General features: G+C 32.2%; 1 protein-coding gene across 1 annotated transcript in view; it reads left to right on the plus strand.

The window, feature by feature from the left end:
* The window catches only part of LOC148305701 (lachesin-like), a 168609-nt gene extending 155647 nt beyond the window's left edge, over positions 1-12962 (plus strand). Inside the window, exons 5-10 of the mRNA XM_088266294.1 lie at positions 1322-1450; positions 6777-6914; positions 8366-8515; positions 8626-8691; positions 8897-9001; positions 10701-12962. Coding sequence (XP_088122420.1) covers positions 1322-1450; positions 6777-6914; positions 8366-8515; positions 8626-8691; positions 8897-9001; positions 10701-10846 — 734 coding nt within the window. The 3' untranslated portion in view covers positions 10847-12962. The remainder of the gene's footprint in view (positions 1-1321; positions 1451-6776; positions 6915-8365; positions 8516-8625; positions 8692-8896; positions 9002-10700) is intronic.
* The last annotated feature ends 874 nt before the right edge of the window (positions 12963-13836 follow it).

The following is a 13836-nucleotide window of genomic DNA, read 5'->3' on the forward strand; positions in this document are numbered from 1 at the left end:
ATCGATTTTCCGTAAACTTTATTTTTTTCATTTTTATTTATTAATGCAATAATTTTTTTTACATAGATCTGAATGATAGTAATATTATTTATTGATTCGGCATCAACTTTGTGGAATGACATATTTATTTTTATTTTTATAACACTTGAATAATCTACTTAATTGAGTTTTATTTTTATTTACGACTAGTTTCGAAAACGAAAATTGTTTTCATCTTCTGGTACAAATTAAAACTAACGAATAAAAACATATGTAGGCAAATATATAGGTTAATAAATATAGGTAGGGGGGTTAAGGAACAACATTTTTTGAAAAAGGAAACATTGATAATAATGGTGACGTATTTTGAAACAGTATATTATTAATATATCGTAAATAAAAATAAAACTCAATTAAGTGGATTATTCAAGTGTTATAAAAATATGAATAATAGTTGTTATTAAAACTTAAGGTCAAGTATTTGTTAAATCGTAACTTTATTTTCTCTAAATCCGGGTAACATTTTACGTAAATTATTTTTTTCTTATAACATCGTTTTTGCATTAAAAAAATAAGTTTTTCTTCGAAATAATTTTATGGTATTAAAAAGAAAAGACTTATTAAAAGGTAAGGGGGTTAAGAATATATAAAAAAAAATTCCATATATTCTGAAAAACAAAAAATATCGAATTCACATTTTTTTAAATGAGCGTGAGCACACGACCAGCCCTAAGCGTGGCTGAATGCATTCTGATTTGAGCGCTTGAGATAAGCCTCAGATCTAAGCCTTAATGTAACGATTTAAATAAAACCGTTTTTCTTATTTATTGTTACTGCAGACAGTTGGTGAAATTCCATTTTGAATTGTTAGGAATTTATCTAAAATTAAACACGGTTATTGGATTAAATTCTACTTTATTTACATATCGTAGTCGTACAGGATAAAGTGACCAACTACCAAAACGTAAAATGTTCAGGAGGACCATTTAAGTCACTTTTGCTTGGCAAGAAAATGAACATCAATGCAGTTAATCATTTTTACTAAGTCAATATATTATACTTCCAGGTTTAAAATCCTTAGGGATTTTTTAAGGGCAATATTAAGCTAGTAAGAAATCAAACAGTCAATGATCACGTTTTTGTAAAACAATGCACTTGGTCACTTTCTCTTGTATGACTACGAAATATGGTATATGATAACGCGTGACGCATTTTGTCTTATTAAGATATTATCAAACAATTTTTTCTCTTTTATTGCTGAAAAACATTCATACCCAATGGTGCATTTGCCTGAAATTCAGTCTGGTCTTTATACAAAATTTGTATTTTATTCAACTTTCAGCACTTTGGTTCGAGGGAGGGCAACTGACCATAGCGAAGACAAGTCGCCTCCACGCGGGCGCATACCTCTGCATCGCCTCCAACGGAGTTCCACCATCAGTTAGCAAAAGGGTCACCCTAAACATCAACTGTAAGTATCAATTTTTTTATCATTATCCTACTCGAGAACAAATCTCTAACATAAATGTAGCAGTAATTCTTCAAACACGAAAATAACAATTTAAAAAAAAAAATCAAAATTTCAACTAATTTTCTCGCAGGGGTAGGCAGAGAGAATAGAACGCCAAACCACTCTGTCTTTGCAAACGTTCTTCGCTTTTTCCACATACATAAATCTCCTTATACATACCCGCCGATTATTTCGACTACTGACCAGACCGCTATTATGTATTTGACATACTTGATCATGCCAAGTTTTCCTCGATATTCCTTCTTTCCATGTTCTACTTCCATACAATAGGGTTGGTATCAGGACTCCATTGTGTACTCCCTGTTTAACTTTTGCTGCGAGACTTTCATTTTCAATTTTCCCTTATATATTTTTTTTAATAATTATGTAGATTGCCCAGAGCTTTTATCACTCATCAATTTTAGTCCTGAGTTCCGGGGGCACAGACCAGAAACAAAGCTTTATTCAAAATCCAAAATATGTATATTTTTTATTATATTTTGTTATTTTTGTGAATATTCTGGTTTTCCAATAAATAAATTAATTACATAAATAAATTTGCTTTAACCATACATTTATTCATAATTTATAAATTACTAAAAATTATATTAGCCGACACATAGCTTTTTTTTTCACGATAATTTTTTTACCGGTCAGTAAACCAATTATACAGAAAAATATTTATTTGTTTTTAAAATATTTTTTTCAGTAATATGTTACTTAATGTTTTTAAATATATTATCTTGTTTTTGTGGCTATTAAAGTAGAAAAAAAAATGGTAAATAAAAATATTCATCAAAAATGCAAAAAAAAATATACTTTCGAATTAAAATAGCAATATCGTCATATCGTTAAAATAACAACAAAAAAATCCGGCTACTGGCTAAAAATTCAACAAAATAACACGTGTAGCTCATATCCATTACAAATAAATTGAGGCATGCGTATTTCCACGTGGATATCGTGTATTCAATAAAAATGAACGATGAATTTACAGGATGATTTTTAAAAATACTATAATAATAATAAATACTATCAAAATCTGTTTTCATAATTACTTTAAAAAATGAAATGGTAAAAGAAATATTTATTATTGTTTACATATATGAAATATTTAAGCAGTTCAAATACTCGAAAGTGGTCAGGTCAGGAATAAAAATATTCGGGGGGCACGTATGAGGAGATGCATAAATGTTGAATAGGCGAATATTGTCTGCAAAGACAGATTGGTGTGGTGTTCTATTTTCTCTGCCTACACTTGTGGAGAAGCGGCGTGATGGTTAATTTGTTAGTAAGATAGTTGTATTTATTTCATTATTTTACTAACAAAATGATCTTTTATAAACAAACACGTACGTCAAAGAAAATGATAAGTAAATGAACAAAATGTATTAGAAAAACGATTTTTAAAAATTTGTTTTTCGTAGATACTTTGTGACAAATTTTATAAACTTTATAAAATATAACAACTTTGTATAAAGTTAACCTCTTTTTTGGTACTTTTTTCTCCAACGGGTTTCGACAAGAACCTTGTCATCATCAGGGTTAAGCATGTACATGTTTAACCCTCATGATGACAAGGTTCTTGATGAAACCGGTTGGAGAAAAAAAGTACCAATAAAAAATGGTTAAAAACAAAGTAGATTTATGTTATATAGTTGAAAAAATTTAATTGAGATGTAATATATAAATCTGAACATTTACATGGCCTCGGATCTGTTATTGGCTGGGTTAAGTATTACTTTATTCATTGCGCTATTATATATTCACAATTTTATCCATGATTTAAAATTAAACAACGTAAATTTCGGTGACTTCTATGTTTGTAGTATGTTTAAAGTCTAAAAATCACTTCATATTTTCAATACAAACTTCATCGGCGACATATATGTTTGACAGCTGTTTTCATATAAAGATTTGGACACACAAAATATTCTGAAATACCTTCTTCAAACTTATTTTATAATAATATCAGTTCAAAACATTATTCAAATTATAGTAAGGAACATTATCATCTCAGATCTTAAGTTCCGTTTTCATCAGTCCTAAATCCCTTAAAATAATCGCTTTAATTAATGCCTTAGTCAATGCCGGCTGAGAATTTAAATGTCTAGGGTCATTTTTGCAAATTCCCCTGTGTATTCCTAATAAGACGAAACTAAACTTAAAGTATGAGAATAATTTAAGTTTAGAGTAATTTCCGTGTACCAATTAAGGACCCTAAAGTCCTTCATTACTTTCAAAGAAGAAGTACCAATACAAAATCATAAGCCGTCCGTGAATAAAGTACAACTCAGAGGATAATAAAATCTATACAAAAATATATGTAAGTTGCAGATTTTTCACTTCGAATCGGATGTTTTATAAACCGAACTGGACAAATATAAGCTTAAATAATAAAAATGAAAATGGTATTTTCTGGCGTTTCTCATGTGTGTGATTATAATCCAGGATTCGGACCTCACATACTAATATAAGAGTTTCTGCTTAATAAAAAGCTTCTTTACATCTCACCAATAGATGTCTCTAGTGAAGTTCTAGTGATTCAAGAACAAGGTTTCCCAATTGGTTCAATTATACAGAACTTCCAAGAATTTGAGTAGTGTGGTTGTCAATAATGGGTAGAATTGGTGAATGTTACACGTGTGTAAAGTGATCACTTAAACCAGCCTATGACGGTCGTCAGCCCCGTAAATGCCCAGACTTCCATATTCTTCTTCATCTTTGATGAGATGTCAAAAAATAATTCAAACTGGACACCTTACAAATCAAATTGATTAAAAGTAGTATTGAAAATCTTATCTGAAAACTTCAGTACACATTGCGCGTACAGACTGTGACAGCGCGCCGCACAGGCCTTCCAGCTTGATGACTGACGCACTTGCTATTCTTAATTTTTGTGTGTAAAGTAATCACTTAATCAGCCTATGACAGGTAATAAACCCAGACTTTTTATATTCTTTTGCATCTATATTGAGGTGTTAAAATGTAAAAACATGAATAAGGTTTAAGAAAAATGAATTGTTCAGAGTTCGCTAACCATGTAATAGATAATGATCACACATAATATGTATGATCTATAATATGTGATTTATAATATGTATAATTTCTACGTTATTCTTGTTATAATATAATTTTAAAAATTGTTAAAACGAAAAGCCATAAACCGTAGCATTTTCAAACAATAAAAATTCATAAAAATATAAATTATAATAAACCCGGAAATAACAATATGACAATAACTAAAACCTCCACCCTATTGTCTATGTTCACACTTATATAAAATAAATTATAACATTAAAATAAGAAACAGCTCCTACCGCCTCTTCATCCTTCAACGTCCAAGTACACAAATCGCTCACTCCTTTCAAGAACGTTTTAAATAAAAAATCGTCAATTTTCAGTGGTGCATGTTTTCGGAATGTCCATAAAATTTACTATATCCTAGCAAAAGCGGCATATTTTTAACTTAATATTTACCCGCTACAGGGCACAAAGTGTTGTTTTTGCATTTTGAAGAAAAGGTATTGTTAATTATTTTTAAATAAACTTAATATTTTTCAAATGGAGAAAAAAAACCTTCAGATTTAACCTAAAAGGATCTTTTGCACGGTAAAAAGTTCAATAAGTGGTTTGATATTTATTTTTTAAAACATTGTTTTATATTTTTAAACTTTAAAACATTCTCCTAAAAAATCAAGTTTTTTTATTTATGACGTTCTTGAAAGGAGTGAGCGATATGTAAACATCAAAACACGTGTCACAATAGATTTTTTTTTAATAGTGGTATTTACCAAGTTAAACAAAAATTACAAATGAATTATTAAGTGAAATATTTATATTTTTACCATCCTATACATATTTTTACGATTAATATTTGAAATTTCAACACCGAAATAGACAATATGTTGGCCATTGGATGCGAAATGTAGGTCTTATTCAAAATATTACGGTGGTCTGTTTTATTTTTGCGGTCGCCAAAAGGACCGACCGCAATTTTCGTATAACCCTTTAGAAAATTAACGGATAAAAGGGAAAGCTAGAATTAATCGAAACACCCACAATCGTGTTATCCTCGTAAATAATAATTAATTTTAAAGCAATTAAAACGGTATCATAGTATTTCTTAATTTTATTTTTAAACTCAAGCTGTGTACTTAGCGAGTACGCACTTTTGGGGAAATTTGGGAAATTGAGATTTTAATGGCATGATGTAACAAAATTGAAAATATTCGAGGGCTTATGTCCTTAAGGGTATATTTGTGTATGTGATTATCCCTTCTAACTGTCGTCGAACATGCCTTAATGATATAACCGTGTATGGAATGTAAATGGTTGGGTTTGTTATGGCAAAGTTTGTTCGGCGACATTACCTACTGATGATAACTTTAGACACAAACTCCGTTCGATAATCGATAATTTGGCATTCTTTTAATCGATTTATCGCAAAAGGCAAATTGATTACCAGTTTGTGTCTAAGTTAGTAAATTAACATTGTTTTCAAAATTCAAAAGATTTTTAAAAAATTACATATTTATTTCACAAATATACATGTAGGTACATATAATTTATATGCATTTTGGCTCCTGAGGCATAGCCTGTGTTAAGCCGAAGCGCTTAATACGTTTATTTCTAATCCTTACCTGACCACTTTCAACTGTTTGAAATACTTGATCATACTAAATATGATTATCTCGAGATTTCCTCTGCTCATATTTCCAACAATATTTGCCTCATAAATTCGTTTAACCGTTCTTTCCTCACTCATTCGTTCCACGTGTCTAAACCATCTTAACACACCTCTCTTAATTATTTCCTTGCATTATTTCCTTACATTACCATTCTATCATACATTGTTTTACCGCATATTCGTCTGAAAGATTGCATTTCTACTGCATTCAGTCTAGTTTCATCCTTCTTTGGCCAACTTCATGCTTCACTTACATTATATCTAGAACCAGGACTCCATTATGCACAGTCAGTTTAGCTTTCGCTGAAAGGTTTTGATTAGCCTTAACTAATTTCAGTGCACCATTCACTGTGTTCCCAGCATTTGCTTTCCTTTCTATGCCTTTATTAATCTTTGCATCCCTGGAAATTATGCTTCTTAAATCGGGAAGTAACTTACCTACATGTGTGTTTGTTTGTGTTTCATACAAACAGTATATACTACATACATACACATGCTGCGGATATCATAGTTTCTTACGCGTTCTCGCACGTGTTTCCGCTTATAGATCGGAGAGTATATTATTGAAAATGTATTTTATAAATAATTTAATTTCAGTTCCTCCCATGATTTGGATACAAAACCAGCTAGTTGGTGCCATCTTTGGGCACTCCGTTTCCCTGGAGTGTCATTCTGAAGCATCCCCGAGGTCCATCAACTACTGGGCGAGAGAAAAGGGAGAGGTTATTGCAAATAGTGAGTACGAGCAACAATGGGTTCAAATGCTAAACCCTTCCATTAACCCATAGTATAACGTCACTCGAAAATAGGACATCTAAAATAAGGACGAACGTATCCGAATCGTTTTTTTCTTTTCTTATATAAATATAAAAATAAAATACTTGTATAAGAACACTTTTGAGTTTCTTAATGTAAACACAACTAGTTTCGAGAACATTTGCAGTCGTGTGTATATTAATAAAATCAAAAGTGGTATATTATATAAGTGTTTAATTTATATATATATATAAATTATGATGCTCTTTGCGGTGGTATGGACATGTGGAGCGAATGGATAGCGAGAGAATGACTAAAAAAATATATGTGGCGAATGTGAGAGGGAAAACAGAACGTGGACGACCGAAAAAGACTTGGCACGATCAGATCAATCAGAACCTAAAATCTGGCGGTGTCAAAAGTCTGCGTAATCGGAGGGCATGTATGACTAGATGTATGGATGTGAAGGAGACTAGGAGTGTATGTCAGGACAGAAGAGAGTGGCGTTCCATCCTCTCTGCCTACCCCTGCGGGGAAACGGCGTGATGGTAGTAGTAGTAGTAGTAAATTATGATGTTATTTTAAAAAGTTAATTCTAAATTTTCTTCTTCTTGTTGTTGGTGTAGGCCTTGTGGGCCTTTTTTAAAGGGGGATTAGTCTCCTACGACGTCGATTCTCAGGAGTCATCGACCTTGGGGTTGGCCGTGCAGTGGGATGTGGAGGAGTCTGGATGATTCCATTCACCTCACATACGCATACCATTGTCTTTTATTGTCTTTTTCACCTAACGACATCTTCGACCTCGCGTATTTCTCTTATCGTGGTGTTCCTTATTCTATCTCGTAGACTCTTGCCAGATATGCTCCTTAGAATCTTCATTTCTGACTTAGAGCGCAAAATCAATCATTACAATATTATTGTGATTAAATAGATTGGCGACAGTATTAATAGACAAATTGAAAGTACCTACAGTTATAATGTGTACAAATGAATTATAATTAGAATTTCCCAAATTTCAATCAATCATTTTTCTCGATTGAATTTCTTACCACACACAAAAGCGCTTAGGGCACTATATCGCATCGATGTAGCGTTATCTTGATCGTTAATTACACGAAGACAATGTAATCAGTCCAGCTCCTCGGGTGCCAATTGTGGGTAATTGTATTGATTTTTTATTAATGTTTTACTTAGTAAATACCACTATTTCTTAAAACTACTGTGACACGTGTTTCGATGAATTCCGCATCATTTTCAAACAAACGATGCGGAATGCATCGAAACACGTGTCACGGTAGATTTTAAGAAATAGTGGCATTTACTAAGTATAACATTAATTAAAAATGGATAGATTTTACTTTTTAGAATTAATGAAATTGTATTGGTTGAAAATGTTTGAAATAGATAAAGATTTAATATTTCATTTTCAGGTGATAAATATCAAACATCTGTGGTGGAAAATGGATATAAATTAGTGATGAAATTAGAAATAAATGAAGTGAATCAAAGCGACTTGGGAATGTACAAATGTATATCAAAGAATTCACTCGGCGATACAGACGGATCAATCAAACTTTATGGTATGTATTTCTCATTTTATCAAATAAGTGTTGCCCCCTGATGACAACACATACTTATGTAAAAAAAAAAGGTTTTTTTTATTATATTTTAATAACATTTTTTACTACAGGTATCATCGTTACAACAACAACTACCACAACGACAACGACACTACCAACGACAACCGTCACTAGAGGTTTTATTTTATTATATTGTTACGTTTACATGTTTTTCAATATAATCAAATGCCTTTGAGTACAAACATGTTAAATTTAATTTAATTTAATTTATATTCGATTAAAAAATCTATTTTGATCCTCCTGGGAATCTAATCAGGGACCTCCAGCGCGGCAGCCAAGCGCGCTAACATGAAACTAACATTGTTTTCATTATCTTTCTAGTGAGTAAAAAAGTGAAGAGCAGACATAACACCATTGTAAATAAGCCGACAATGGTTCCTGACTATAGAAATTTGACGACATTTCGGACTACAAAAAAGATAAAAGGTTTGTTTCCAAACTAATGTCGTTGAAAATATTCAATAGGTCATCAAATACCGTAATATTTGAAATAGTTTCATCTTGAAATCACAGATGGCAGGCGTGCATTTAATTAATTTAATACTACTATTACAATAGTAATACTACACACTGTATTTACCTGCATTTATTTTTTTCGACTTGAACTTATATTATTTCAATTTATACTATATGTTAAATTACCCAATCATATGGAATATATGGAGTCGGAATAATCAATAATGTATGAGGAGATGCATGAATGTGAAAGAGGTGAGGATTGTTTGCAATGACAAATTGGTGTGACATTCTTTTCTCACACCTGCGGGGAAGCGGCGTGGTAGATAGTTTTTTTTTTAATAAATGAATGATATAAGTGATTTTTTTACTCTAATATTTATTCAATATTACCCTGGACTGGTACCTAAAGCGGAGGGCTAATCACCTTTCCTTCATATGTTTACGATCAAGATAACACTGCGTTTATATGATGCAGTGCTCTATGCACCATCGGGTGCGGATAAGGGTTTGAAATGAAAATAAATTAATAGTTTTTTCGACATTAATCTTGCTGGTCAGTAAATAAAAGTAGAAAAGCATATTCAGTTGTTATCTTTAGCTTCTAGGAAACATAATATATAACGTACCCTAAAAGTATGGAAGCCTAATGCATGGAAATGAAGCATAGAGTTGGTAAAAGAACGATAAAAGTAGACTGAATGCATTCAAAATGCAATCTTTCACAGAAATGTGCTACAAATTGATGTATGATAGACGTTCGAATGGTAATACATATCGGTAGTGTAATGGCAAGGGGGTATATCTGTCAAATTTTTCATTTTCTAAGTTTGTTCCACAAAATGTCTAAAATAGTGTATTCCATAATCTGGCCAAAGGATAAAGCTGTAGTTGCAATACTTATTTAGTTTTATTAAGATATGTACATATAAAAATGTATAAAACAAATCAGTTATTTAATTTTACAAGTTTGTTTTTACTCTCCTGTAAAATTTGTTCTGAGACAGATATACCCCTTTGCCTTTACACTACCGATATAAGGAAAGAATGCAAGAAGAAGATAATTATTTTCGATAAAATTAAGAACGGCGTGTTGAGATTGTCGTTATGTCCTGACTGATTTTTTTCACATATCCAATGTGGAACTAATAAGTGAGGAATGAACGGTAAAATAAATTTATGATGCTCATGTTATTGGAAATAGCAGCAAAGAGAAACTTAATTGAGTATGTCAGATACTTGAAAGCAAGAGAGGAGATGAGGAGATACACAAATGTCGAAGAGGTGAAGAATGTTTGCAAATATGGAGTGGTGCGGCAATGGTTAGTTAGTTAGTTATATTTTATTTTTGACATCTCATCAAAGATGAAGAAGAATATGGAAGTCTGGGCATTTACGGGGCTGACGACCATCATAGGCTGGTTTAAGTGATCACTTTACACACGTGTAACGTTCACCAATTCTACCCATTATTGACGATGGTTACCCATGATGGTCGTCAGCCCCGTGAATTTCCAGACTTCCATATTCTTCTTCATCTTTGATGAGATGTCAAAAATAATATTAAAATAACTCCTATAATTGGAGATAATCCAGATTTTGTGAACAAGTATTTGGACACACTCAAAATGTTGTAGTTATATTTTAATTCTATTCTTTATGTTAACAGATGTCGGCAGCACAGTGAGTATCATCGATTGGTCCCCAAGAAAAACTGCATCAAACATATCAGCATCTCCGTTTCAGCGTGTAAACCAAGTAATATTATTATTTCTCTTTATAAATAGTATGACTTCCTCGTACTATCGGTTGTGATGTTCTACCTACAAACTACTAATGTGTATAATAATTTAAGGGTGGAGAGATGATTTGCTTTAAAATTTATCAAACCAAGACAATGAACCAAATTCTGTAATATTCCAAATATTCGCCTGTTATTGTATTATAATATATTATTGTAAATAAAGAATGATTTAAGTCTTATCCGGAACATTCATTTAGTTTATTTGTCTTGTTTTTCTTCTTCTCGCCCTCATCCGCAGACTGTGGCGCATAGGGCTCTGCATCATCATGGTGTAATACTGAATGTTAATTACGTGGGTCCTATGTTTCTGGTACCAGGACTACAGTCCAGAAAGATCAATATATTTAAAATTCCATGAATGTATAGTCCTGTATAGACTCGTTTACTATACAAGCGATTGTAATAAAATATACAAGAGTTATTGTGTGCATGCCCGTTTTAGTTTCTGTAAAAAATGGGAGCAAAAATGAGAACGGGAACAGAAATACATATGCGTAAAACTACTTTCACATCATGACAGTTTTCTTACATCATTTTGACATTTGGATAGGTTTTTATTACAAATTAAAATTATATTAAAATGTGACCTGTTTGATAGATTTGAATATGCTTACCTAAAGCGCTTAACCTATGTAGGTATAATTTCTTTATGCGTTCCTAAAAATATGTTCACATGCATTATCTGTATCGAATGAAATCGACGGCCCCTACTCTATCCTAAAGTACTCTATCCGCAAATCTGTTAAAGTACTCTATCGCAGGGGTAGGCAGAGAGAATAGAGCGCCACACCACTCTGTCCTTGCAAACATTCTTCGCCTCTTCCACGTTCATGCATCTCCTCATACATACCCGCCGATGGTTACGACTCCTAACCTGAATATTATTAACGAATCAGAATTTAAGAAATGCACACGCTGTGACACAATCTCCCAGCTTGACCAACATAATACACTGGCGTTATCATGGATACATTGACAACTGCGTTTTAAGCAAAGTATACCAGAGTCGATACATTCTCAGCACTCTAAAGGTTATACAGGAAGGTACGTATATAACAAAAACTGCTCACATTTCTAAAATGTATAAATTATGTATAGTGAATACAGAAAATTAGGAAATATCTTCTTGTATATTTTCCTTCCTTTGTTTAATGCGAAAATTGGTAAAAACTTAGCTCTCTGACCGTGATTGATACTTTTCTGTGACAGTACACAAATGTGTCTGCTGTGCATGATAGTATACTACGTATCACAGATATACACAGTCTATGATTTGAAGAATTGGAATTTCCTGCAATAGGATATTCTCATCTTTATTATTCATTACGAAGTATCTACTACTACTACTACTACTACTACCATCACGCCGTTTCCCCGCAGGGGTAGGCAGAGAGGATGGAACGCCACACTCTTCTGTCCTGACATACACTCCTCGCCTCCTTCACATCCATACATCTAGTCATACATGCCCTCCGATTACGCAGACTTTTGACACCGCCAGATTTTAGGTTCTGATTGATCTGATCGTGCCAAGTCTTTTTCGGTCGTCCACGTTCTGTTTTCCCTCTCACATTCGCCACATATATTTTCTTAGTCAAAGTATCTAAATAATGACAAATCGATATTTATTTGTTAGTGGTGCAGTCAGCCAGTGGTTAACCTTTATAAATAAGACCTGGTGATGATAATTAATAAGTACATTTACATACATTTAAAACTAAAATAAAACACATTTAAAGTAAAAATAGAAATGTAATAACTTACTTGAATAAACAATTAAAAATTTACATAGCTAACTTGAATGTGTGTTATAATTTTGTTTTAAAAATGACTTATTTGTATCTTAAGAAATGCAAAATAAATGTAAAATGCACATCAAATGAATTAGGTAATACAGGGGATAATCTATCATATAATATGTACATTATAAATGAGGATCGCTTATAATTCCGGATGAGACTTAAAAATAGTAATTGTAGGTTATTGCTTAAGTAAAGAATTGAAACTAAAGTTATCACCCATTTCCACATTGCTTATGTATTAAATTTTCCTGAATTATTTTCATTACCAAGTTGTAAAATTTTGTTTGGATGCCCAAATGTATGTAAATAAAACAATTTTTTGATACACATCTGTTTGATTTACTTTTTTCAAATATAAAAAGATACATTGACGCTTTTGAAATGTGATGTTAGAGGATTCCATGGACAGCTAGACGCACCAACAAGTCCATTCGCCAGAAACTACAGTTGGATGGCTTGGATCTGACCATTGTTTGTACAAGAAGGATTCTTCAGTTCTTTGGACACGTTGCGCAAAGCAATGAGGATAGCCTGGAACGAATGGTTGTGATCGGTAGCCTGGAGGGGAAGAGAGGGAAAAGTAGATCCCCCACACTATGGACCAATCATGTTAAGGCAGCAGCAGGCACCTGGAGGTTGGAGCGCTACGTGCAGCGGAGTCAAGGGATAACTGGAGAAGAGTCATTGCTTCCACAAGGGTCACAACTTTCAGTAATGAGGAGTAAGACGGAGAAAAAGAAAAATAGATTTATTTCCACATTGAAGACTGTTTCGTTTATATTTTACATTTATATTTTATAAATATGGGACCGGTAATTAAAATTAATTTTTGTAATCAGATGACACAATGATAATTGAAAAAAATTGCAAAAATTGTAAACTCCTATATTGAGTATAGCACACGGGGGTTTATTTTTATTTATAATTTGTTTAATTACTTAATGCTGTGGGTAGACAATATTTTATCAGCTTTCGAAAAGCACGCTGCCTGCTATGATCAAGTTGTTTTATGTGTATTGCTTTTACTTTCACTCTGTTATTAGTCAAAAAACTTATATACTTTAATGCTTCCTTGTGTCAAAATTTCAAAACAATTGGTTAGTACTTCATTTATTAATTTATTTATTGTTAATACTTTTGTATTTGGAAAGAAAATGAAGGAGGAATAAAAGGTACATTGGAGGAGAAAACGGAAAAAA

This window comes from Brachycentrus maculatus, unplaced genomic scaffold, assembly GCF_059751285.1.
Source record: "Brachycentrus maculatus isolate JH-2025_06_01 unplaced genomic scaffold, ASM5975128v1 h1tg000264l, whole genome shotgun sequence".
NCBI lineage: Eukaryota > Metazoa > Arthropoda > Insecta > Trichoptera > Brachycentridae > Brachycentrus > Brachycentrus maculatus.